The sequence below is a fragment of the Corvus kubaryi genome, unplaced genomic scaffold (assembly GCF_017639235.1).
Source record: "Corvus kubaryi isolate FWS band 111438036 unplaced genomic scaffold, C.kubaryi_AGA036_p1.0 37396, whole genome shotgun sequence".
Lineage (NCBI taxonomy): Eukaryota > Metazoa > Chordata > Aves > Passeriformes > Corvidae > Corvus > Corvus kubaryi.
Window position 1 is genome coordinate 6,429,284 of NW_024581135.1, and position 27,904 is coordinate 6,457,187.

General features: G+C 39.3%; 1 protein-coding gene across 1 annotated transcript in view; it reads left to right on the forward strand.

Moving 5' to 3' along the window:
- The window catches only part of TMEM163 (transmembrane protein 163), a 90,280-nt gene that overhangs the window by 51,726 nt on the left and 10,650 nt on the right, over positions 1–27,904 (forward strand). Inside the window, exons 3-5 of the mRNA XM_042041145.1 lie at positions 3,151–3,194; positions 4,337–4,428; positions 19,131–19,227. Coding sequence (XP_041897079.1) covers positions 3,151–3,194; positions 4,337–4,428; positions 19,131–19,227 — 233 coding nt within the window. The remainder of the gene's footprint in view (positions 1–3,150; positions 3,195–4,336; positions 4,429–19,130; positions 19,228–27,904) is intronic.

Below are 27,904 nucleotides of genomic sequence, written 5' to 3' on the forward strand. Positions count from 1 at the left end.
ATGATTTTTTTCTGGGGCACATGAGAAGAATAAACCCCTCATTTTGTTGAAGGTAGAATGTGTGGGAAATAGGCTATTTTTAAAATTTGGAATCACTTTGAAACTGGTGGAGGAATTCCAGCAAAACCTGACCTATAGCCTGGCAGACTTTACAAATTGATATTGCTGTGCAGGTGGAGACAGTGGCAGATTTGTTGCTTACTGTGCTGGCTCTATTTTTAGCTTCTGACTGCTTGCAGGTTCTGTTTACAAATGTCAGGAAAATGCATTAGGATTATATGCTTTATTGTAGAGGTAATAAAATGTTGTCCAATTTAGCCAATAAAACAGCTAAAAGCAGGCTCCCACTGTCATGGCAGTGTGGCCTCACAGAGGTTTTAAGCTGCCTGCTCTGTTCTTTCCTCATTACTGGTTTCCCACCACTGTTCTGGCTCAATATGGAGATTAGGAATCTCTGGGGGTTTTTATTCCCATCTGGGAGTAGCTGAAAATGCACTTTGAGAAGAGGGAAGGTGAGGGATTAGCAAAAGCTCGGTGGCCCATCCATGCAGTGCCCTACTTCGCTCCTGGAGCCCAGCAATGATCCTGGAGGCAAAAGTACCGCTGATTATTCCTTTGCCCGGGGCTCTCAAATGCTTGGCTGCTAAGAAATACTTCCCTAAGAGTCCTTTCAGCTTCAGTGTCTGGAGCGGGAGCCAGCTGTTTTTAGTGGATGTGGTTGCTCTATTGTAACCTGCATTTGCTGATACCTTGTAATCCAATATTACAGCTGCTTTCACTGCCACAGAGCCGGGATCCATGGACAAACTGTTTAAGCTGGGATGACTTACTGGGGAGCTTTAGGACTGTACTTGCCAGCTAGAAGTATTAATGTGCTTAAGTCAGGGCTGAAGGTGCTTTAACATTGTTATTTGACTCAGAAGGAAAAAGAAAAGGAAATGGGGTGTTTATTCCATTAGAAAACCAGTATGCCAATAAGTAATAAAAAAATACATCTTTGCAGTGCGTAAAAGGTCTTTATTACCTTTATTATGGCCTTCTACCACTACAAGTTAGTGTTGTAGGGTGCCAGTCCTAGTCATATTCACTAATTAGCAAAAAGGTTTGAGCAGACGTACGACACTGTTAGTTAATACTTGTTTTTCATTACTGTTTTAGATAGCTCAGGACAGACAGATTGTGTGTTACTGCTGTGATAGAATACATAAAATAAAAATAGTTCTCATGCTAAATTCCCTGTGCTTTAAATACATCAAATATGTCCCCTCAAGCCTCCTTAAGGTGTGGCTATCTGTATGCAGTTCATCACCCAGAGAAATTACATATTCATTTTTAAAGGAACCATACGGTTAGTTTGTTTTAAGTCTGGATCTGAGTTGGGAAAGAGACTGGCAATTTAGTAAAAACTGAGGAGATAATTCCACTAGAGAGGTAAGCTAGAAATAGAAGTAGGAGTAAAAGTGTTGCTTTGAGCTGCATCATATGAAAGCAGCAATGACAGGAACATTGCAAGTTTGTGTGTACCTGTGAATGCCCATATTTTTTTTTTGCAGCTTCTGCAGATTTTGAAATTATATGCTTCTAAGGAGGCAGACAATGTAAATTTGATAGGCAATATATTATTATGCAGTGAAGTGTTGAAATTTGCAGATCACTGGCAAGTCTGACCAAGAAATACAGCTTCTTTTTTTATCTAGGGAATGGAGTGTGGGAAATGATGGTTTAAAAATGACAGGAAGATATAAATCTACACTGTTTCAATACTCTTCAACTTTGAGAAATTTGGAGTCTGGAGAGGAACCTTGATGACTTTTCTTTGTGTTTTGGCTAACTGTAATGATAAAATCCAAATATTTGTGACATCTGGCTTGCTCGTGACCATGCCTAGGTGTTAGATCCCTAACAAAAGGGTTATTTTTTCCAAGAATTTAGTTCTTGTTTATCCAGATAAGTGCCACAGACCTGCAGCTTGCTGTTACTGAAAAGAACAGTCAAATCATAGTGTCTGTTCTGCCAAGTTGCTCTAAGGAACACTGAGAATTAGATATTGTGTTCATCAGCCTAAGATTGTCAAAGTCTTTGATGAGTCTGTTTTGTTTGGTTTATTTGGTTTTTTTCCTGCAAAAATGTGTCCTTCTTATTAAGTTAGCTGATATCAATTCATAAAAAGAGTAGTCAAATCAATCTCTTAGGCTTTATTTCAAACCCTCTTAATACTGGAGCTAGAGTTCTGTGGGTTTATTCGGGGAGCACAGGTGGTCCTTCAGATGGTCCTTCTACAAAACACAGCAAGAAGGGTGAAGCTGCTCAGTGCCTGAGAGCTTGGCTGGGATTGCTGTCAGCCTGGGAGCTGCAGTTTGATGAAGTCCCATCTCCAGGGGACCCCTCCTCCATGGCTGCCTGCTTCTTCCCTGGTATTCCTCTGGGCTACTGAAGTATTTGTTCTGGCACAGGCTTTCCTAGAATTGGAAACTGAGGTGATGAAATTAGGATGTGAGGAGTAAAATTATAAAATTGGTGGTTTTTTCTAGGTATTAACTCATTTTTAGTCTTGTTCAGCTTTTAGAAGGTACTATGAGGTAAAAACCAGAGCTGGTCAAAAATATCAGTTTCCTACTGATATTTTTCCGTTGGGAGCCACAGAAATGATGGGATCTGAAGCATTTCTTGAGGCTGCATGAGTTACCCTTGGGCTTTTTGTCAAAAAGATGGCACTCAGGAAGTCTCAATGGGCTTGTGTAATTTTCTGTCATCCAGATCAGGTGGCCTGAAACTCCTGGCTGGAGCCAAGAGCACTTTGAGATGTGTCAAGTTTTCTGAGAGTTTGATACTGTGATTTCAAAATGTTTTTGCTCAAATCTGCATCTAAAACACAGCTTGTTTCATAAACAGACTTTGTGAATGCTACTTGATCTCCCCCATTAGAGTTTTGGAAGAAATCTCTGGAGTGGCCTAACCATATCCTGCAGCACAAGGTCTTTATGTAGACATTTTTTAAGTGTCTACATTTTTGGTCAGGCTGTTCTAGTGGGAATTGGGTGAAGGTAAATCCATGTGTTAAAACTGGTTTTGTAGCTCTTGAACAAGAGAAGAAGAAAAAAATGCAAAGAAAATAAAAAGTGATTCTAAATAATATTTTCTTTCCTTCAGCTGTCTCCGTAATGAGATACAGTGCATCATCCTTTGGATTTGCTGTAAGTAGAGATACAATTGAAATATTCTCTACCATTTTTTTCTTTTCCATGGGATTTTTCTGAGCATGAAATATTGTGTTTTTTCTTATGGTAAATTCATGGAAAGTTGTGCGAAGTCAATAATGGATTAGAAAAAATATTGTTAAAGTCAAGCATTGGAAAGGATGGCAAAGATACTATAATTATACTTTTTCAATTTCTGCCTGCTAAGTCCTACCCTGGAGTTAATATCCATGCTTATACCTCATTGTTGATAGATATTACCTACCGGATACTGTTTTCTTATACAAAATCTCTCAATGAAAAATCAGTTTTGTTGTTGAACTTGGGCTAAATTCTGAAATTCCTTTCTGAACTTTGTGGGACTCTCTTCCCATTGAAGTAGATGGTAAAGCTGCTGAATGACAGCTTTCCTCTTTAGTCCTTGCCATGACTTTCTGGATTAGTGGCAGAGCAAAAAATTCCTAACGACAAGCAGTGACTCATAGCAAATAATTTATCTTTAGCTTTCAAGTTTGAAGGTTAGATTGACTCTGTAGGAAGTTTGACACAAGAGTGGAAGTTCTTACAGTGGGACAAGCCTGGTGTTCAGTGTTCCTGACACCACGTCTGCATTAATTGGGAATACAAACATGGCAATTTTGCTGATGATACAAAACAATACATTCATATAGGATGAAATCTGGATGGGATTTTGGAGAAAAAGTTAATATTTTCTTGGTTGGAAACAAAAGCTATTGCAGGAAATTAGTGACTGCAGGAAAAAGGAATGCTTGACAGGCATTTTTCTACACTTACTTCTTTACAGTCTTTGCATTAGAATCATATTAGTATTGTAACTCTTGGAGTGCTACACTGGCAGATTGTGATGTTTGTTTTTTCTTAACTTCTTCGCAGGTGATAGATTAAAAATTCAAAATTTTTTAATCCCTTGATTGACTTTCTGAGCTCTGAAGTGTATCATGGTGCAATAAACCACGGCAAAAAAGTGAAGATCAATTCAATAAACGTAAAGCTTTCTTTCTTTAAAGTGATTTATTTGGAGCTGCTCTGTGCCTGTGCAGCAGGATGGTAAATGCATTGCTCTTAGTGCAGGGCACACTTAATGGCCCACACAACAATTGACTCTGTATCTCTTTCAGTTTGATGCCACCCTGGATGTTTTGTCATCAGCGATAGTTTTGTGGCGTTACAGCAACGCAGCCGCTGTGCACTCTGCACACAGGGAGTACATGTGAGTACACCTAATTACTTCTGCCTGTGGTAGGGGCCTGCAGAGCTTTGGTTGTCAAGCTGTGAGGCTACAGATTCCAGAGCTTTGACAAAAACCATTTTGTTGTGTCAGCAAGTATTCTTTCCTTCTGCCAGCTTACTGTTTGCTCCCAAACACGCAACCTCTCCTTAGGCAAACCTCCCTGTGATTGTGACTTTCAGTTTCTTTTTAGCCAACATAGCAATGGTTAGGCCTTTGCAATTTGTTTTTCCTTGCAGCACCTGTATCAAATGAAGTGCATTTGCAACCTGAAACAGATTTGTAAATCTTTCATTTTGCATCTTACTGCATTATTCTTACCAGAGTATGTTTTTTGAAATTAATGCTGGTATTATATTTGTACTTCCCTTAGCAAGTTTGAACATGAATACATTTTACTTTTTTTTATAAGTAAGAGTATAGCAGTGCTTGCATGCCTTCTTTGTGCTTACTTTGCAAGCAATTTCTTTTTTCATATTTAATGCTTGCTGTATATATCCTATGGGGAAAAAAAAGTTTTTTCATATGCAGTGTAGTATTGATCACAGTGGGAATTGTGTTCTGCATCATTGTGCAGCATTTCTATGGGTGATTCATGTGGTAGCTGAGAAGATCAGGAGGACATTGACTCAAGAATTTTTCCAACTAGCGCATAAAGAAGATTTTAACCTCCTACACAAATTTTGGGTGCATCTAGGTGGAGATGTACAGTACATTTGCCTGTTTTCAGTTCTTCTCTGTACTGCTGGCCACTGCTGGCAGCATCCCGTCTGGCTGGAAAATCGTTCAACTGTCCCCTGGAATGGGCTGCAATTTTACTATAAAGGGGGATAAGGTAGGTTTTGTTCTGAAACACCTCTGATGATGTCCCTTTAATAAAGAGCAGCTTGATGAAACTGAATATTGCATAACTGGTAGGATAAAAAAAAAAAACCACAGAAAACCAGCAAAAAAGTTGTGACAAAAAGCCACACTGGAGGGTCTCAATCTTGTCTTCACAATCTATTTCTAAAAGCTAAGAAAAAGTAAGCAGTATTTTTACATGCATTAACTCAGGCTCATGCAACAGCTTGCCAGGGCTGTGAGTTCCTTTCTGGCAGGGCTCCATACAGAACAGTTTGGAATAAAAGGCCATAAAAGACTGATGTGGCATTGATTCATAAAAATGAATTCAGAAATATGTGATTAAAATTAGTCTTCATGCACAGATTTGGAGATTTTAACAGACATTTCTTTAGTATCTTGCTTTTGTGGGTGTCCACAGAGATTCCTGTCAACATTCAATTAACATATTCTTGAAATCTCCTTCTGTTGGGCTTTTTCAAGTGAACCCTGTAAAGTATTTAAAAGAGAAAATAAATCCCAATACAAAAGAAGAATCAACATATCCCTGTGGCTAAGCCAGTAAAGTGAAAAGAGTAAACATATTTTCCTGGTTTTTATGCTCATTTTTAGTTTGCTTTCATATAATCCCTCTGCTTTACATAAGGCTAAATTAAGTCAGTGAATTACTTGCCATGCCCATTAGTTGAAGAAAGCTAAGGTTACACGGTGAATTCAGTATCAAGTGAAAGAATGTTCCCATATGCTGGGAATATGAATCACCAGATAGTCAGCCTGGTTATCCCTCTGTTTCCAGAGCTGACAGGAGAATCACCCCAGTACTGACAGCAAAGAGATGGTGAAATGGTTGTGCTGCTTAAGGCAATTCCTACTGTGTCAGATTTTTGAGGGAGGCACATTTCTAATTTCCTGTTGTGTTTAATCAATCTCTTGCTTGAAAGACTGCATGTAATTATTTTTCCTCCTCAACGCTGGGGAAATGTTGCAATGACGCCTGCTGGCTGCTTGCTCAGCTTATGAATAATCTTTGTATCATATCTGCTTATAGCTACACCTGGTCTGTCACAATCCCTCTTTTCCGTGTGCCTCCTCCCTCAGACTCCTGGACAGTCTGGTGCAGATTTGTGTGGGTGCTTAGGTTGTGCTGTGTGTTATTCCTGTTTCAGTGTGCTTGGCCATATTCTGCCTCAGTGCAGGGGCCTGTTTACCAGAATAAGGTGTGCCAGAGTGGCTTCAGTTTAGTTCTTTATTTATAGGTCTGTCTTTTATTGATTTAAATATTACATTTGTCTGTATATCCTAACATACCTGAAAAAATCCTTAGCTCCTTGGCAAAAGCCAAGTGGAATTGCCAATTAATTATGTTTTGCAAATTTATAAAACTTCCTGTTTCATAAACTTGACAGCAAGAATTTGGTCCAAAGTCTATTAAAATCAGTGTAAAGCCTCTCATGGAAAGACAGCGTTAGATTCAGTCCTAACTCTTGGACATCATTGAGAGAGAACCTAAAGATAGACTGAAAAACACACCTCCAGGAAAAGGCACAGAGAATACAGCCTGACTCATGATGTGCTATGAATTAAATACTGAGAATAAAATGCTAAGATGTAAAAGAAATGCGTAGTCTTACTTCAGATGTAGCCATATGGCAGTTGGAGCTGCAGCATTTTATGGGCTGGCACTCCTAAGAGTACAGAAGTGCTTGCTGTGCCAAGTTCTGCTAAGAGGAACCAATGCATCTCCATTTGACTTCAGGGGAATTGGAGTGCTGAAACCATCATGCAAATGTGTCCTGCTGAGTTTAACTCCGTTCAGTGCCTTTCATTTTTATTAGATCGTTTGATTTCTCTTGTTTACTGGGGTGAGATGAGAAGGTACTTTTTCAGTGTTCATCCCTTCAGTTCATTCCTTCCCTCCAGGGTGTCATCCACAACACACAGCTCAGAAGAGGCTGAACCCCTGGCAGTGGCACCAGTCCTGTAACCATTTGTTTATTCTCCAGATTCAGCCATTTCAAATCTCTTTGCTTTGACTGGGAGGATTGATGAAAAAACTGCTTGTGCTCCAGAGTCCTTTACTGTCACTTCTAGGGCTCTGTCACCCTTCCTGATGCTGCTCAGACTGCTCCTGGCTGTATCATTGGTGCCCACACGAAATAAAAGTTGTGGCTAAACCATTCACCAAGATCAGGAATTAAACTACTGCAAGACTGTGGGCCCTGAGATACTGCTTAACTCTGGCTCATTAATGAAAGAGTATGTGGGAGTGGGATGAATATTTGATGTTTTTTAGAAGAGTCCTTGAAAGAATTGTAAGTCTCGAGGCAATGCAAGAATTGGGAAGGACTACAGATATGCGGGAAGAGAGTCAGAGTACATGCATAGTTCATGAGTACTTGATTTCCTCAGTGTGATCTCCTAGGTTGTAAATTAACATGCAGGAAATGTAGAGGTGCTGAACAAGTCATCAAAAAAGCAATGATCAAGGAACTAAGGAAATACAAGAGTGCTGAAATAACTGGAGCAATAATTTTGAATCTCCACTAAAGATGAAAAAACTGAAATAAAATTTTTGCAATACCTTATTTTTTCTTCCTAAGAGGAAAAACTGAGAGGAAGAAATGTACTCTGATGCAGCTGATAAACCTGAGATGGTTAAATATAGCAGGCCCACTGCCTGTGTGCTTTGGGCCAGGTGCAGCTTGGTGGTGAGAGTTTTGTGCAGTGCTGTGCTGCAGAAAGGCTGGAGGTGGCAGACACCCCTGCAGGTCATCAGTCCAACCCCCTGCTCAAAGCACAGGCCATTAGAGCAGATTGGCAGGGCTGAACCCAATCTTCTGTTTTGTGATTTGAACATTCACTGAGGCAAAAAGATGCAAAAAGAAATGTCAGTGATCCCCCTGGCTCATCTCCATAACCAGTTTACAAATATCTTGAATATTCTGTCCTTTAGTAAATCTTTAGCAGCTTAGTAGCTTGTTGGGTTGGGGAAGCATATCTAAATCTGTTGAAGGAAGAAATTTATTAAAACTGGTTTGGCAACAGTGGTGGTTCACATGCTTAAATAAACTCAGTAAATAGCTGTAGTAGTAATTTCCTAATAGAAGACTGGAAAAATATCTCATGAGATACTGAACTTGTCACTGACTATACAGCCAAGGGGCAGCTCTTAGCTTCTGTTAAATTCAGGAATGAAGGACTTGGGTTGGAGTGCAAGAGCTCTGTCTGAGGAGAAAGTGAGAAATACCACCCAAAAAGGAAGGATCGGAAAAACAGAATAACAAACTGCATGTACACAGCCTGTGGGAAAGCTTTAGAAAAACAGAGCTTTTTCAGTACAGTTGGTTGGAAAGATCTTGCTTTTCTGTACAATGAAGTACAGGACTGAGTAATTGCCTATGCCTGTGCGATCCATGACTTCTGGGATTTTTTGGCTACTGGGTTCTTTATTGCCAAAATTAACTCTGTACACCATATTTAAAACAGTGATTCTTGACAGTTGCAGCTGGTGTTTGTTATATATTATTTTGTTGATGGTATCAAGTTAAATTCTGTGTTTCCCAGGAACCAGTCTGTCAACATCTTTCTTAACCCAGTGCCAGAGTAAGTAGGAAACCTGACTCATAATGAACATCCTGGATTATGACAAGAGCAGAAACCACACATTTCTTACATTTCTTTCACTGTTTTGATGTTGTGGTTTTGTTTGTTTGTTTGTTTGTGTTTTTTAATTACCTATTTCAGACTCTGGCTATTCATTCCTTAATTATGTAATAAGAAAATTAAATTGTATCATCGACTAATCATTTTAAAATTTTGTGGTGCTCTATGTTGCCATGACATAATACAGAATGGATGCAGATATGTCCTTTTTTTCATATACTGGTGAAACTGTTGTCTGAAACATGGGCAGTAATATTAAAATTTCAGGAATTTGATAGAGTCTACAATGTGGCAGACATGGGTGCAGATATTTGTCATGCCTTCACCTGTTTCTGAGAAATCTTTTTGCCAGAAGAAAAGAGTCATTTTGCATTTAGACATTACCTAAATGCTTTGCTACATGCCTGTAACTTGACTTTCATATCTGCACCTCAGCTGTGGCCGTGGATTTGGTACCTTCAGGATGCTGAACCCATTGACCACGTGAAAAATGCTTGTCTTGGGGATTTGCTTCCTTATAGGTTCCTAAATTATGGGGTGGACGAACCGGTGTTCTCACCAGTTTTGACATTCTGAAGAACACAATTGTAAGAGCTTAATCCAAGAATTTCTAATTTAGCTTCAGCTAAATCTCTAAGAAAGATATTTAACTGGTCCTCATCAGACATGACATGAGAAATCACATTAAAAGATGGCATGTGAGACCCTAAGACAGAGTGAGCCTCTCCTTCCAAAGTAATTGTAACCCTTTTTTCTCTCTTGCTCCTGTTCAGGTGACACCACTTGGGAATATTAGCCCTGGCATTTGGTCATGGGGAGCCTTGCAGAAGTTATACTGAATGTATGTGCATTACAATGAGGCATATGGGGAATATGGATTGTGACGTATCCTACTTTTGCACTCAAAGCTTGAAAGAGTTAGAAGCCACCTTTTACAACTGTCATGCTGCAAAGTTAGGTCTGGCTCTTGTCTCTTCCTCTGATTCAAAAAGAAAGCATTTTGATCTGTATGGTTTCTGAGCACATTCTCTCTTCCTTCATAGAATTAAATAAAACCACCCAAATTTTCAGTATTTCTATTGTATTTAAATTTTCATGTGGGGATTGGCTTTGCTGTACTGGTTAACCCAGCTAAATGAGCACTGTCTATTTAGGCAGTGTTGAATGAAAATAATCCTCTGGGTTCAGACCCAACATATCAGTCACATTGAAAAAAATGTGGATAATTTTATCTGTACCATACATACGAAAGAGACTCGAAGCACAGATGGCAAAATCCACACCTACCCACAGTTCAGGGCAAACCTCTGTGGCTGGAGGCAAAGCTCTTTTGTGATGAGTGAATGGAATACCTAAGTGATCTGGAAAAATGTCAAATGCATGGAGCTGCAAACAGTTCAGAACCTACCTCTGCAGCTCACGTGTGGTTCTCATCTACCAGGAGTTCAGCCTCACACCACACTTGGATGTCTCTCCCACAGAATGAGGCACAGTGAAGGGTTTTCAAAGGGAATGCTCACCTGTGCTTGGATATCTGATTTATAGGAGGAGAAGTATCGTTTCTTCTTAACCACACCAAAAATTTCTAAACCATTCTTTCTTCTGAAATATTTGGCCAGAATTCTACATGCAGATACAGTGCTAGATTCAGATTTCAGAGGTGCTTCATTAGGCTGATTTAATAAACATTATAATTTCTCCATAAATTCATTATCCCATATTCAAACAAAAGTAAATCAATCACAAACTTTGCTCTTACCCAGGCAGAAATGCATGTATGCCTACAGTTATGCATGCACATATGAAAAATCATTGCACACACAAGTTATATTAAATATGAAATAGAAAATGTATATATTTATATATTCTAAAATCTGTTTCAAAAACTGTGGCATCTGTGGACTTGGCAATGATTTTACTGGAACTAGATCTGAAATCTATGAAAGCCTTTCCTTTTACTTGACTGGTAGTTGATTAAGCAGTATTTGTGTGTATTGCCTAGTATTTACACATAGGCCTATGTATGTAAAATCAGGGATATGATGTTTTCTGTGCTGGAATTTGAGGATCACCATAAAAATTAATATTACAGAAGTTCTCAAAAGGCTTTAATTTCCAGGTTCAGAGGAATGGCAGAGTCTCTGATCATCTGCTGCAAGTGGAGGAGCAGTGCTGAAGCCAGGAGGGTGGTTGTAAGGCAGGTGTACTCCAAGTGCAGCTGCACAGTCTGTGCAGACCTAGGGACTAGAAAATAGGTCACGAGAGTTTTCAAACTCCCCCAGTTGTAGAAATGTCTGCTAGCTTTTTCTGGCAGATATTCTGTACCTGGAGTATCAAATTATTTATGGAACTGTCACCCCAGTTCAGCTGCATGATATTTAAGTATGTAAATACCCTGTTCTGCAGCAGCTAGTTGAAATCCTTAGGGATAATAAAAGTTTTAGAAAACCTATAACACTTTCAGCATGAAATGGTTCTGTAGCAGAGCTGATCTGAGTCTCCATCATAAAGAGCATTTCCCCTCCATGTCTTTTAAGAAGTTAGACCATGTGATATCACAACACACTTTTCTAACATAATAATTGAAAAATTGACTTTCAGTGGTGATTTCGACTATTACTTGAATTCTCTTTATTCTGTAACCTAGTTTGGGCTTATGTTTTTTTATGGTGAGAAAACAGGAGTAGCTGTAATGATGCGGATCTGGATCCTGGCAGTTGGGGGTGGATTATGGAACATGTGTGATGAACAGCAAGCCCACTTCATTCCTTTTAAAGTGCGTCTTAAATTGACTCTATCCCTCCTCACCCAGCACCAGGCAGGTGTAAATACTCTGAACAGCTGTGATTCTGTACAGTTTGGTGTCCAAAACCTCTTCAGGAACTATACCTGGTAAGAAATAAGCTACACCAACAGCTAACATAGTTGCCTAATTGGACACAAGGAAGCTTTAGATTAGCAGCAGAGCATGACAAATAAGCAGGGATCTCAAGCCTGAGGCTGACATTGCATCTTTTGCCTGTGTATCACCATAATATGTCACAGTGGCTAGTTCTTCTTAGAGGAAGTCTTTTAATGAGTTTAAGAGGCAGATGTTACAGTCTTCAGAGTTTTGGATGTCACCCTGATGAAAAGTGTGACTACAATGGTCTCAGCAATATTGCAGAATGGCAACAAATGTTAGTGAACAGCTGCATTGTAATTTTGATGCCTCTATTTAAAGTGAAGAGCAGCAGACCTGTGGCACAGTGTGCTGTATACCAGACAGGCCCTTCCTGCCACAGAGGTACAGTACCCAAAATAGAGATGATGCTGTCAGCTGCCCCTGCTGTGTCTGGGCTGTGTGCAGGGATGGTGTTCCTGTGCTGGCAGACATCTCGAGCACAGCTGCTTAGGGCTTCCCTCTGCTTCTTTACACACCCTTCTTTCATGGCAGGAGTGGTCCTTGCTCAATTCTTCCTATTCCTCACTTGTGTAACAGCAGATTAGGGTGTGTGGAAAGCAAACCGAGGCTGCTGTGGAGCTGCAAGGAGGAGAAGAGCTGTGGGTTTTGGAAGAACATGGATTGCAGTTGAGATGAAGGGAAGAGAAAGCAGAGGCCCACACCTGTAACATCCCCAGCCACCCCTTGGCACCCCAAACAACTGAAAACCAGAGCACTTTCAGCCTGTTCTCTGGAACATCCTCTCACTTTTCCCCTCTCCATGTCCTATGCCCACTAATCTAGTTCTGAGTCCTGTTGCATTTTCCCTACCATGCCTCTCTTCATCTCCATCAGCCAAATCCCACTGGTTTGCCACCAGAAAATCATTTGTTGGTGACCAAAAATTGAACCTTTTCCTCCCAAAGTCCCATCTTTTGGATTCCAACATTCAATTTTGCCTATGCTTGAGAAATCCTGTGTGGTGGCCAGTGAACATACATCACCAGGGACAGAGAGTTTTCTGTAAGACAAGTCTCTAGTACCACAAGAACCACTTTACATTAGGGTGCCCAGAAAGGCTTCTGCCAGGATGAATTGTTCTGTTATGTTAATCTATCCCAGTTTGGATTCCCCGGTTGGCTGTCAGCCTTTACCTCTCATCGCTCCCCCAGAGCTTCTCCATTGGTCCCCATTCCCTGGTCCCGCCTTTTCCCCACCCCCAGATAAAACTGTGAGTTTTGGGATCACGTCGGTATTTGCCTCTGCACCCTTTGACAGTGTAGCAGTAATAAATGCTCCTGTCAGGATGCACCCATATGCTCTTCTAGACTCTTTGGTATTGACTGTGACACTGAACCCACCCGTGCGTCTGTGGGGGCACACAGGACCCCACGGAGCCGGGCAGGGACAGGGTTAATCCTGGGCTGGCTGTAACTGGCATTTTACACCTGGCTACTGTAAGTAGGCTGTAAGAGCTGCCACAGCACCAGTGTTCAACAAAAGCAGGCCTGTCTTTGTTTAAACAGGCTGACAGCCTCTCATGTAGAAGAAATGTGGTGCAGGTTGTTGCAAGTTCCAAGTTATTAATGAAGGAGCAGTCACAGTACATAATTTGTATTTGGTTTTGGGAAGAAAGAATGAAAACAAGAGTATCAGCAAGATAAAGAGATAGTAAAGGGTTCCAGTCATGTGGTTAAACATAGAAGACAATTGAGAAAAATGTACAGATACAGAATTAGAAAGTGAATGAATACTTTATGCTCAAAAATATTTTTTAAATTTCAGACAGCAAAACCTCCTGGGCAATTCCATGTTTTACCATGTGACTTCCCCTGAATGATTCCATACATGATATTCACTCTGTCAGCCACTAATACTAAAATCCCTTCTAATCATAGGGAAACAGGATTTAGCACTTTTACAGTTTTTATTAAAATATTACTTTTAGAATTTTTTTTTTCTTACTTAAACTCTAGAGGTTTTATTGGTGGGTTTACTCAGAGATTAAATTTGGTATTCATCATAAAACTGATTTTCTCAGCTTTGCTGAAGAAGCTCACATTACTCCTGGGTTTAGACCTCATATTGCTCTTATTGGCCTGCAGCTCATTTTAATGTGAAGTTACAGTTCCTTGCAAAGTAATATTTTTCACCACTTCAGTGGTGAAAGCAGCCTGCAGAGATTTTAACATTTCCTTTTCTGTGGGCTATTAGGAGTCATTAGTGCTGAAAGATCTTGACAGAGCCTGCAGAGTTAAAGATTTTGTGAATAAAAATTAACAGGGTCACAGGATAATGCAGGTTGGAAGGGCCTCAGGAGGTCTCTGGCACAGGCTCTTGCTCAGAGCACAGTGAGCTGTGAGATCAGAGTAGGTTACTCAGAACTTCACCCAGGCAGGTCTTGAAAACTTCCAAGGATGGAGACTGCACAGCCTCTCTGGGTAACTGTTCCACTATTAATCCATGGTGGAAATCTCATTTCTCTTAGGAAAATATAACATGGTAAGATTCTTAGCAATCAAGGAAATGTAGATTTAAAATAGAGTAAACCAGCTCATGTAGGGTAACCAGAGTATATGTAGAGATTAGAAGTATTGTCTTTTATTTACAGCATTGTGTCTGCCAGAGAATTGGATGAGGAGCTGAATCTTGTTTAGATGGCACCTTTGCAAATGTGAGAATAGAGTTTCTATCTCAAGAATATTAATACAAATGCTAGTGATTCACACAATGATTTTTTTCCAGTTCTTTTTGTCATGTTTATCTCTGTGGCTCAGCTGAAATGATCAAAATGTTTTCCATGAATAAGGTAAGTAATCTTGATACCAGAAAGGAAGTTTTTACAGTGAGAACAAGCAATCACTGGAACAAGCTTCCCAGAGAGGTGGCAGAGCCCTCATTGTGGGAAGTTTTCAAGATGCTGTTGGACAGGGTGCTAGAGAATCTCATCTAGGCTCCCTTTCCCATGAAATGTTAGACCAGATGTTCTTTCTGTCCCTTCCACCCTGGGCTCTTCTGTTCTGTGAGCCTCTTTACTTTGGTAAAAGTAATGAACTCCCCCTGCCCCCCCTAAACAACCCATATAATCAAAAAAAGTCAACTAATCTGGGATACTGCAATGAATGAAACTAGTGGAAGAATAATGCAGTATTTGGCAAGAAAGTTAGGTTTTTTATATTGCATTTTAGTTGTATCATATGTTAACAAAATTGGGGAGTAATTAGACTGCTATTGACAAACTTGTTTTATTACATGTGGTACCATCACATTTCAGGGATTATTTTAATGAACTTCAAGTGTGGTGGTAAAATAGTTTCCAGGATTTAACAAACTACCAAGTGCATGAGACCCTTTTCCCTCCCCACTGCCTCAAAACAACTCTGTGAGCTGCTAGGAGAAAGTTAACGCATCTTTGCAGATTGTATTCATATGCATCACTAATTTTTTCTGAATCCTTAATTCTGTTGCACCACCTTTGCTGCACAAGAGCAGATTGACTTGAGAGGAGTAATTACCAAGGGCTTAATTGCAAACCCTCGTTGGTACTGTGTTGCTGTAAAGATTTGCCAGAAAGAGATTGGGTTGATAATTAAGAAGGGAAAGCTCTTGCATTGGCTATTTCATAGCAGTCAGTTGGTATGAGAAAAACTCTGTTTCCAGTCACCTTTGTGTATCTTATCCCAGATCTCTTTTGAGGTGGTTTATAGCAGAGCTTGTTACTCAGCATATATTTGTAATTTCATTACTATTATCTGTTTATTTTTATAACATGTTACCAAACAAGTAGTTGAAAATCTAAACCTGCAGTCTTACATCAGTGTGACTGCTGTTTACCTGGAGGAGCAGCCCCTTTATCTGAAAGGGGTCAACTCATGTGAAGGGTGTTTAATGTGGCAAAACCATGCTAAAGGTAACATTACTTTATTATGTTGGAGATTAATCACCACAGAAATCTGAGTGAGATTAATCTCTAATTCTCTGTTGGCAATATTACAGAATTTTAGTCTTATCACTACCTGTAGGAAATTATAACAAATAATTGCAAACTATAAGATAGAATTAAGGCTATTTCCATGAATTAGGAGGCTGTTCTCCTGCACCTGCTAAAGGCAAATGAATTGGATCTTTGGACTTATTCTCCTTAGCTAATTAATTTTGTGATTAAATGAGGAAAAAAGTGGAACTTAACTAATAACAGCTTGAAAATTGACAGTTTGTGGAGATGGAATCCCCTGAATCTCAGTGCTTTTCATATCTACCTGCTTAAAAGCCACTGACTTATGCCAAGTAACAAATTTTTGATTAAGAGAAAGAGTATCGGGTGCTTCCAGTGATAGATTTCCTTCTCTGGTTTCCTCATGAGTTGTGAGAACTTGTCATCAAAATGAAGAATTATGTCTACTAGAGCTCCATACAGGGAATAGGTGATGGAAGAGGTGAGGTGGCAGCTGTGTGTTGTGTAATGCAGTTACACTGGTCTGCTTCTGATGGGCGTGAGTGCAAATATCCAGGGCTGTTGTAATACACAATGGGTATTTATAGGGCTGTATAAATATAAATGGATTGTATGTGGGTTGTAACACTGCTTTCAAGAGAATATCTTTTGAAAGTTGTCAGGATGTAGCACTCCCGGAATCAAGCTTTAGTTTTTAGGGTTTATGCAGGTGTCTGAATTCCACTAGAAGTGAACTAGCAGTGACTGAAGCTCCAAAGCTGTATAAAGTCTTTGATGGTTTTGAGAGTCTAAATAATTTCACTCTCAATGCCTGAGGCCTCAGTACAACCAATTTAACAGTTTTTCATCTGTGGCAAAATAATACTGGAAATTTGACAATACTGATGAGATCATTTCTAATACAACGAATTACACTTTGTATTGTCTTCTGGATTTTCACATACAAATGTTGCATCAAAAACATATCAAGGAGTATCTTGGGTGGATCATGATCAGCTACCAACACCTACAGCAAACTAAATAAGACTGGGTGGTTTCACTGTTAAATATGTAATATTAAATTCTCTTGTAGTTTTAATTACTCTTGCCATTGCTCTAAGAAAAACATCCGACTTTGGAAGTTGGAGCTGTAGTTGAGTTAAAAGTTGGTTGTTGCCTGAATATCAGAGACATGTCCTCACCTTGTCCTTTCTGAATTAGTCTATTATTCTTCAAACTGTACAGCATTCTGAAAGATTCCAGAAAGCTTATTCTTTCTGAAAACCAAATAAAGCTTTTCCATTATGTTTTAAAATGTTTTGACTAAATTTTCTCTCTTTCTCTTTCTTTTTAGAAGCAATATATTACATGGGACTGGAGGAGATTCCAGATTCATGCATTCTTCATTAAAGCATTTCTATTACCTGTCAAACCTGTAGCAATCAATTATTATTTTGTTTTATAGATCAATTATAACTATAATGATTTAGTAGCTACTGAGTGGGAACCTCTGACACTAAATCAGGTAGAAATGGCTGTAAAATAAGGAAATGATCTTCAAAAGATGCTGCAGGTGTGAGTCAAGGGTTAGGACAAGGCTATCAGGGCTGTCTTTAAATTCCTCTCTATGTTATCAGTCAACCCTCACTTCTGTGTAACTCCTCTTTCACCAGTTTTTGTGGGTACTTCTGAGTTGATTTAAATCTGTTTAGAAATGGGAGTTGTCTCATCTAATTTAATCGAATGTTATTAATGAAATTGCATTTGCCAACCACCTTGGCACTAACACCCTTCGTGTGCAGTTGGAAACACTCTCTAGTTACACAGCAGTGATTGTTAGCAGATGGAAGTGAGCTGGCTTGTATTAACATTTTTGTGGTCTAGTACAGTGAAAGTAGAGCATGCTTACAACAACCAATAACAACTTGTTTATTATGTACTACGGTTACTCAGATTAATTTTTGGATGTTTCTTATTTTTTACATTTGCAGTTGAATTTTGCATGATTTGCAGTCTAGTTAGAAGTTATTTCTTTCTAGCAAATGAGATTAAAAGAAGACACTGTGCAGTGTTGTGTTCTAGCAGTTTTGCAGATAAATCAATACACTTAAGAAGACAAAAACCATGTATTTTTTTGCTTAAAGTACTATACTCATGAATTTTGCATGGCTGTGGATTCCAAAAGCCAGCATATAAAGGAGAAGCTAGGGTTGCTAAATATGACTACTGAATGCTGATTTAAACCTCAGACTGCATTTCTGTCTACTATTAATACCCTTGACACTGTTGTTATCATCTTCTTTTTCTTCTATCTTCTTTAGTTATTTCTGGGTAAGTAGGTGGACGGGAATTCTTTTGCTACAGTAAAACTGAGCTGGAGGATGAGAGAAACAGAAGATTGCTGAAGTTGTTGCATATCTGCTGGCAAATATGCAAAGTATTTGCTGTTAGACTTGGGTGGTTGGCAAGTTTACAGAGATAACCCCAAACTCTCTGACTTCTCTGGGAACAAAATCCAGCCAATGGTCAGGGCATTCCCCTTAAGGAACGTTTGCCTGTCTTCCTCAGAAGTGTGCAGGGAATAAAATGTGTGCTAAGGGAAGGGGATGATGCATTCAACAGGCATCCAGTGGTACATATTGCCACGAGGAAATGTGATCCATAGTTTCCAGCTCACATATTTGTGGCTGTGTTGGTTTAAGCCTGTTGGGGATGATAGAAAAGCTTGTCTTTCAGAATTGCTTTCAGATTAAATGTCAGCATATCCTGGCAGGAAGTTTATGTACCTTATGTCAAGCTATCACTGGCTCAGCAAGTGGCCTTAGTCAAGTCCACCAACTTTTGTGGACCAGTTCCCAAATTATGTCATGCCTGGCTGGGGAGGAAGCAGTAGTTTCAGGTTCTGTTATGCTACTGACCACATTTACCAAACATCTCTCCTGGTTTGGTAAAGAGAATAAAGCTCCCTTGGTTATTTCTAATGGGAGATCCTAGCAAAACAAACAAACAAACAAACAGAGACAGATCTCTAGAGGACTCTGTGATAAATCATCAGGACAGAAGTGGCAGGTCTTTCTCTCTGAAACATCACAGAGAAAGGAACATCATCTGGTATTCCCTGTCTTCTCATGCATAATCCAGGTTTTAAGAATGGGAGAAGAACTGGATGTTTAATTCTGTTCTTTAATTTAAGCCTCTATCTTTAGCTCCTCAAGACTTTTTTTTATTATTAATATTGCTATCCTCTGTTACCCTGGAAGATTTGGCAACTTCAAATATATTCTTAACATTTCTTTGTATTTTTCTCTATTTTTTCCCCAGGGCTTGTGTTATCTTGGGTGTCATATTCCTCCTGTCATCTATATGTATTGTGATCAAAGCCATCCACGATCTTGCGAAGAGGGTGCTTCCAGAAGTGGTAAGGTGATTCCTGTTCTTTTAAATGTTCTCTTTATTCCTTGCCCTGCCAGTGGGACTGAGAAATGCCAGTGTCTCCTTTCAACAGCCCCACTGAACTCTGTGAAGCTCTAGCAGGTGCATTTCCTGCCTGGATGCCCATACTGGCCCTGGTCTTTCAGCAGTACTTTTTACTTATGTGGCAGAGTCTAGTCTACTTCTGGAGTTTACTTATGGGTTTTTATAGTCTCGACCCCAAATCTCTCTCAGCATAACCACTTAAAGCTTCTACACAGGACTGTGGGAATTCATTTAGAGGGAGGAAGCCTCTCTGGGCTTAATGACTGTACTAGAACTTTATGAGATGAATGTTTCCACAGTTTACTTCTCCAATGGCTTCAGTATTTTATTTTCAGTGTGGAAAAAAAGTATTTTTGGATTATATTTTAATGTCTTCCAGCTCTTGCCTCCAACTCCAGAGCCATGTACGTGTAGCAGGGATGAACCAGGTGAGGGGAGCATGCTGGGTGAAAGAGCTGGCTTTTAGACTGACTCACCATGGAGCATCCCAAAGGGCTTTTCTTCTGCTCTCTGCGTTCTTTTGGCTGTGAAAGCAGCCCCTACCTGGCCTGTAGAGCAGCTCTCCCCAGTGGCCTTTCAGCTCTGCTCTGTCCTGTCCTGCTTGCTTCCTTTCAGTACTGGCTATTAACTTCTACTCATCATAACAAGCTGCTCACTGGGAAAACCATTTGTCAGTGGTTCCACTCCACAAGACTCTTTCCAATATGCTCAAACAAAATGAGGTTTCAGTACAGTTGTTGTGTGCACAACCTGTCTTGGGGCTTTGTCTTCAGCCTTTATGAAATTTGGTCTGGTTGTGTGTTCAGCCTTTCACATCGGGGGTTCACCCTGCCGAGTGCCATTCTCAACACAGCACCACACAGAAACCAAAACTCCTTCCTTTCAACCAGGAGATGGAGGCAGAGCTGGAAAATTAAAAAGCCAAAATGGAATTCCATGTGTTACCCACTGTTAGCAGTGCAGATGACCTACTGGGTCCTGTGTTCTCATGGAAATTTGCAAGAAGCTGGGCAATTCCAGAAGCTTATTTTCAGTAGTTTATCAAAATCTGGGTGAAGATGAGTAGCACAGCCCATGAGTTAGCACATTACTGAATCTCAGGCAGGTGCATTGTTTGACTGCAGGTGATTCATGTTCTCTTTGCATTTTGCTTGCCCTCTTTTCCAGTCTCCATAATTTACTGCCTCCTCAGCTTTGCCAGCATTACAGCACGTGTGGTTCACCAGCCTGGTTCTGTCAGAATGATCTGGGTTAGCTTAAACACTTTCAGTAGTCAGTTCTTAAACCCAACCAAAACATTTTGACAGAACTGGGTTGGGGAGTGAGCATGGGGCATGTGCCAGTGAAGCTGAAGAGGAAGGGTGAGGGGAGACCCTACTGTGATGGTCACCTAAGGGACAGCATCTTAATTTGTCTGTACCTAAACAGTGCAGACTGGCTACAGTTTGACTTCTGTTTAGTGAGAAGATGAAATACACAGTCCTGACTCAGAGAAGGAAAAGCGAAAAGGGAGTATACAACCATAATTAAAACATTCATTTTGATGAATTTCTGGTAGTGTATATCAGATTAACTTGGATGTCTCAGTCTAATTCATTGTGGGCAAATGCTCTAATAATTCCATCAGTAGAAATAAAAGTTTAAAATCGTGTCATCTATATCTCACTCTTTCATCATTACAGGTTCTGTCTACAGGAGAGGGCTCTCTTTCTGACATGGGGAGAAATGTCTCATATTTGGATTGTGAACATTTTTTATGATTTGCAGGCATATTGCACTTCCTCATTTTTAATGTTTTTGCAGTAGGAAAAAATATGGAATCAGACCTACAGAAAGGTATCCCTGGAGAGAAGATCGCATTACATTTTCAGTGTCCTATAAGAATGATTTATACACATCCCTTTTGTCACAGACTGCCTTGGATTCAGTTTCATGTGCTAAATCTGTGTCAAGTAGGTAGAAGTTAAGAGTGGATACTGCTTACATTTGACACAGTATCAGGGTACTGATGGATAATCTTCTTCCTGTGACTGTTCTCACTCGTTTAGGCACTCAAGTACTACCAACAGTTTGAAGGATGTATCTGGTAAGGCATGGGCTGTGGATGTCTGGTGGCAGGGTAAAAGCCCCATGCACACACCTAAAGGACTTTCGTACCTGGCAATTCTGCCTGGAATGTAGGTTGGAGCATGGGAGGAAAAGAGATGGTATTTTTTGGTTCAATGTCTCTTAAATGACATGGCAAGGATTTTAATTTCAGAGCCTTTCAGTGTGTGTCGCTGTGGAAAACTGATTCAGCGAGGGTTGTGTGACGGGTGAAATATCTCTGTGCAAACTCAGAATACCAGTGAAAAATGGGAAGGCTCAGAGGGCAGCACCACTGCTGCAAGTCATGGCCAGGGAGGTATAATGTCTAAGGGTTACTGACATTAAAAATAACTGGGGGAAGAGGATGTTGTTCGATAGAAACCTTTCCAGTTGCCCTAGCTGTGCCTGAATGTGACACAGATTTTCAGGTTGCTGGTTGCTCCCTTAACTGCTTTGTGTCTAAGCAGAAATTGTCGTTCTTCCCTGTTGTTTGGGTCTTTGTTGATTGATTGTGTTCCCAGTGAAGCTGCAGCTGCCCAGGCCATATCATCAGCATCTGAGCAGAGTGGAAATCTTTCAAATTTCATCAGCAGGAGGGTGAAGTTTCTCCCTCTGCTCCTTTACCTAAGGTGCTGTCTTCTACTTCTTGGGCCACTGATGAACTAATTGCTAATGATACTAATTTCTGTAGTATCTTACCATGTAATTTGGCATTAATGTATGGATATATATCTGGAAAAATAATAGAATAATGCTTTCTGCTAATAGTTTTTTACATAGCAGTGAAGTAACCAGTTCTGCATCAAAACAGTGACTTGAAATATTTTCTGATGGTGATATCTGTGTTGGTGGGATTTGATATTAACTTGCTATTCTGAGACCAGGGAATTATCCTTGTGGTGTGAGCAAGAACAGAACATTAACTCCACTGGTGTCCCAAACTGGTATAAAACTGAGGTGAAGAGCTCAGCACTAGATTAAGAGGATCTCTGCCTCAACAGAAGTTTCACATGTGAGTCAGAGTCGCATGATTTTTTTGGTACAGTTTACATCCTTATTGCTCTTTATCGCAGCAAAGGTCATTGAAGATGTGGGTAATTTTTAAAGTGCCTTGTGAAATTTTAGCTGTGTGACTTCAATCTTAAGGGGGATAATGTGGCAAAAACCCAACTGGAAAATGTTGCTCTTGGTGCTCAGATGCTGAACACAAAGTTAGTACTGTCAGCCCTGCAAATGGAGAAGGTTTGGAAAGCATTGCTCTATGTAGAGGATTCAAGATTAACCTAATGATAATAATAATGCAAAGACACATGACTGACTGCACTGATCTCAGAGCTATAAAGTCTCTTTTTACATCTTAATTTCTGGTAAATTTCAGCAACTTTGTAATAATTTTTCTGAGTTAATTTTAAATTCCAGAAGTTTTGGAGAAAATAGTATGATACAGACAAGTTTAATTTTAGAAACGAAAGAGATTAGATAATTAAGTATGTGCTTCAGTAACTTTTGAATAATTCTGGATCAATTATAGGAAGTTCATTGTATTTTCTGTTGCATATGAGATACACTGGTTATGTGTCTTTCAGTTCTTAATATGCACACAGCAAAAAAAAAAATTTTCTTGGAAAGATTTTATGAATTCTTTAATGTGGAGATTCTGTTGTCCTTCAAGTGGATCTTGGAAGAGTTGCTTTCATGAAAATACTAGCAATAAGAGAAAATATAAAAATCACATGACTAAGGAATAATTTGAGGTACTTTTCCAAATGTTTTGAACAGATATTCTTTTACTTCTGTGGACATTTAGAAGCAGGAGTCTTCGGTATTGTTGTCATTTCATATGATGATTTCAGGTGCATGTCTGGTAGTCCTCAGCAGGATTCAGAGAAACAGGAAGAGAATGACAGGTTTACTGCACATTAATGGCATTTCCAGCTTGATTTCCCCATTCTGTGAGGGGCTTAAATGTCCACAGATTCTTGTTAGACTGCAGACAGGTGCTACTTAATTTACAGGGCAGGAGCTCAGGTTTAGCTCAGTCATGGATTTTTCCAGTCACCTATTTGAATTATCTTTTATTCCATGCTGAATGCAATTTTGTTGAAACCCTGTGAATGACAGTGCTCCTGATCTGCACTGACAGAGGAGGGAGGACAATTAGAGCTCCTGAATTCCTGTATTTCTTAGTATTGCTTCTGCCTTCCTTTTCTGCTTCTTGCTTGTTTTACCTCTTGCTGTGTCTCAAGTAAAAAGAAACAATAGGTAGTGTTATGTCACAACACAAGCTTTCAGCACAGGCAATGATTTTGTAATTCTTTTGAATGCCTCAAAACCTTAGGAATCACAGAAATAGTGTCTTTCTCCTTTTTGGTTCTCTAGCTTGATATGCTAAGGATTGCAGTTAACTTTGGCATAGCCTGTGAGGCGGGATATGAATGACTAGGTAGATTAATTAGTTTAAAATTAATTGGGTAAGTTTAATGATAAATGTTTGTCTGGAATTTTGACTTTGGTAGTGTGTGTGTTTCCTGTATGCAACAGCAACCATGGCCCTACTGGGTCAGACTAAAGGCCCAGCTCTGGTCTTCAGTGACTTTCATCATGCCTTTCTTTTAAATTTTATCTCCATCTCTAGATGAGGAAGCCTGGAGAGCCCACAGAATTCAAAGGATAAGGGTCACCAGGGATTTATACAATCTGTTCATTTTTGCAAATTACTGTTTAGCACTGAATTGATATTTTTAGAGAGCTTTAACTGTAGATTTCATTTCCTGCAGTTAACAGCAAGTTCAGAAATTGTCATTATTAGGTAAACTTAGGGTTTTCCCTTTGCACAGGACTTTGTATTTATATTATAATTAAAAAGAAGCCTGCCCTGAAAAATTATATTCTGTGTCAGGAGAGTTGGCCAGCCAATTAATTATACACTCACTATATCATTCTGCATTTGTATTAATTATACATCTCTTAACTGTGGGGAAAAGTTCATTTTCAAGTAACTGAGATATATATTAATCCTCAGTGTTCAAAACACAATCCCTTGTGCCAGTGTTTTTGGTTTTTGTGAGGTAGAGCAGTGTTCTTCAACAATGATCCATAGGATGGTGTATGTTCTGAAATGAATTAATTAATGAAGTCATTAATTACAGAGTTGATGAAAGGTAGATGTAGGAGAAATATTGCAACTGAAGAGATGTGTTTGTCCTAGATGGTTGGAAAATTCCAGTATTGAATATGTGCAGTGAGAAGTGGAATGGATCTTTTTTCCTTCCACATTTTTGAAGATTTTTACATTACTTTTTGTGAGCATTAAAAAATGTACTATGGGCCTCTGATTCTTGGACAGAGGAGTAAACAAGGAGAATAGAGTTTTCATGTCACTTTCAGAGGGATTTGTCTGCCATGTGCCCTACCTTGGATTTGTAGAGATGCTTCCTTTTCCTTTGGAGGCAAATTTGGGTGTGGGTGTGGAGACAATTTCTGCCTGCGCCAACACGTACACGCCAGTCGCTTTATTGAGCTGTGACCTCCGTTCTCACTTGCCTGAAAATATTTTTAATTAAAGCTTCCTCATTTTGAGAATGTAGAGATGTGATGACATTTTCCACTTGCCTTGGAACAGGTTGGTTTGGAAGGAAATCTTGCTGTTTCTCTCCTACTCTTATCGTATCTCTAGAATGCTTTGGTTTTTGGGTAAGATTCTTGTACTTTTAGAGCCCACACTGTGCCCCCAGCCCTTCCCAGAATTTCTCAGTGACACTACCAAACTTAAAAAAATATCTAAATATTACAAAATCCAATGAGAACAAATTTTATAGAGGAGAGAGAGATGTGCCATTAATGTGTGGGAACCTTACAGCTGCAAATTCCACTTATTTCTGTGTTCTTGTCCTACTCTTTATATAGCTGGGAAGTTTTTTATTTAGCTGAGAATATTTATTCCATACAGGTCTGCTTCAACTGACATGCTGCAGTTATTATTTCAGTTTCATATCATTGATCCCTAAGGAAATATTTTTTGCCAGCTAGATCTTTGTCTTTTTGTTCTCCCTCCATCTTTTTTCTTCTTTCTTTGTTCCAGCACTTGCTGAAAATGTTAGATGAAGTAGGCCAGCTGCTCTTCCTTCTGGAGCATTTGGAATTAAAATTTCTGATAATTTTAGCTTGTTCAATACACCTGAATTAAAAAGCTAATCAGTAATTGACATTTGGAAGAGAAAGTCTTCATTTTGTTTACCCTTCAGGTTATTTTAAATGGATATTTCTCAGATCAGGTAATTTAAGCTGGGTTTTTTTCCTACAATGATGAGTGTTGAACCTAAAATAGAATAATTTCTTGCTGGCTCAGAAATAATTTACTAAGGTTTCCTTTCCCCTAGCTATGAGATTCAGAATATTTCCCTTACTGTTACTTTCAGCATTTGTTCTCCAACCTATGTTAGCCTTAATAAGATAATTCCCAGTAGGGAAAGGAATTACCATTCCTTTATTGATGTTTCAGAGAGCAATATCCACAGCCAGTGCTGTCCCTGAGGATTTGGTACACATACATTTCACTACAAATAAGAATGAGTAGAGATTTTGCATACTGTTGACGACATCATGCTTGGATTTCTGTGTAAACTTTAGTGATTTTTTTACATTTTATTAATATATTGAGAAAGGAATCTAAAAATCTTTGAGTGTAGGTTTTGAGCATTGTTCTGTGTTTGCATTTGCTACCGTCAGTGCTTGCCAGCTCTGTGATAAAAAAACCTTCATCATTTGCCCCTTTACCTTCATCATGTCAATTATTGGATATTCTTGGTAGTACAAATATCATTTAGATGTGAATGATGTGTTTTATTTTGACCATTTCCACAAAGAATTTGCAGACCTTTTCTTATTTCTTAAAGAAAGCTCTAAAAGCTTGACCCAGCCACACTGGGAAAGACTGTTTTAATTTCACCTGGGGTTGTAAATCAATATCCATTTACTATTCGGTTACTGCTTGCATTTCCCTGGGTAATAGTATAACACATGTAATGTCAGTGCAGTTTGGCATTTGTCCTCATTAGTATGGCAAAGGACACTTTTTTGCAAGAGTAAGCAAGCATCATGCCATATTTGTGACATTTCCTGCAGAACAAAGGAGGAAAGATATAATCAGTTTGTGGACAAAGGACGTGCAGCCCATCTGATGTGGGGCCTCCAACACTGAAATGAAATCTCTTGAAAAATTAGGCCATGTGGTATTCCATTGTATGTTATTGATTACAGCTGAAACAGGAAGGTTGGGGTGGCACAGTGTAGCTTTGGGAGTTCTAATTGATTTATTAATTTAATAGTTTAAAATAAATATATCATAAACATATATTCAATAATGTCAACAATTGAATTATAGGCCATAATGGTAACATAACAAATAATGCTTGGGATTATATACACATATGTCCTTATACATGTTGCCCTATACATTTCTAACCTCATATATAATTTATTTCTTGCCATTTCAAAGCAAAGTATTATATACACTAATTATACATTAGAATCCTAGTTTATAGTTATTATCACCTATGTATGGCTTGGAGTTTGGCCTAAAATTCCTGTGCTTCTTGCAGGTTGTTGAGAATGTTGTGGGTACTTGAACTGAAAAGTAAGCCAGGTTTAGGGCAAATGTATCAGCTACACATCATTCTTTGCTCAGGGGATGGTGGAAAGCCTCATTTCCAGATTTTACCACATGCTGATAAGAAAGAAAAGCTGGTGGCTGCTCCCCACTTGGTGGGTGATGTGGAAAGTACTGCTGGCCTTGGCTCCCTGCTCATTGGAAAAATCAGTCTCACTCTTCCGAGGGTGGAAAAATACAGTTTTAATTTATGTTTCATAACTTTGATGTTAAAACAACGTAGATGAATTCTGGGAGAACGGGAAGCATGACTGACGTAATAGTTAAGCAGACCCTTTGGAGGAGCCCTAAGGTCACCTAAGAGAGTTCTCTGGAGCTCACAGTCCTTCAGTTCCCGGCCCCTGTGCCGTGCCATAGTATTCAGCACACCCTGTCTTTGTTATCTATTTCTTGAAAAAACATTCTGTGCTGTGGAATTGCTTTGTCACACCAAAGACAAGTTTAAACATTCATAAGTTTTTTTTTTTTTTGGTACTAATAATAGATCTTTGTATCTCCATGTGAAGAGACTGTCTCCTGATTGAGTCAGAGACTGGGATGTTGGTTTGTTTTCTGACAGTGAAGTGCAATTAAAACTCATCCCTTTTGAAGTTTGCTGGTGAAAGAGACCCTCTGGCTTCCCAGGAGTTCCCTTTAGACTGATTACATAAACTATTTATTACTTGGGAGAAAGTGTGATAGAGATTTGGACTTTTTTTTTTTTTTAAGTGTTTGTATTAGGAACATCTTTGTTGCTCTCTATATAGTAACAGAATCCTTCAGGGGAGGAAGAGGGAGTCCTTTTTGACTGAGTAACATGCTCTGCAGAGAGCCTTTTAGTGATCCCAGTGTGCCCAGGTGACTTGGCAGCTGTTGAGGGACC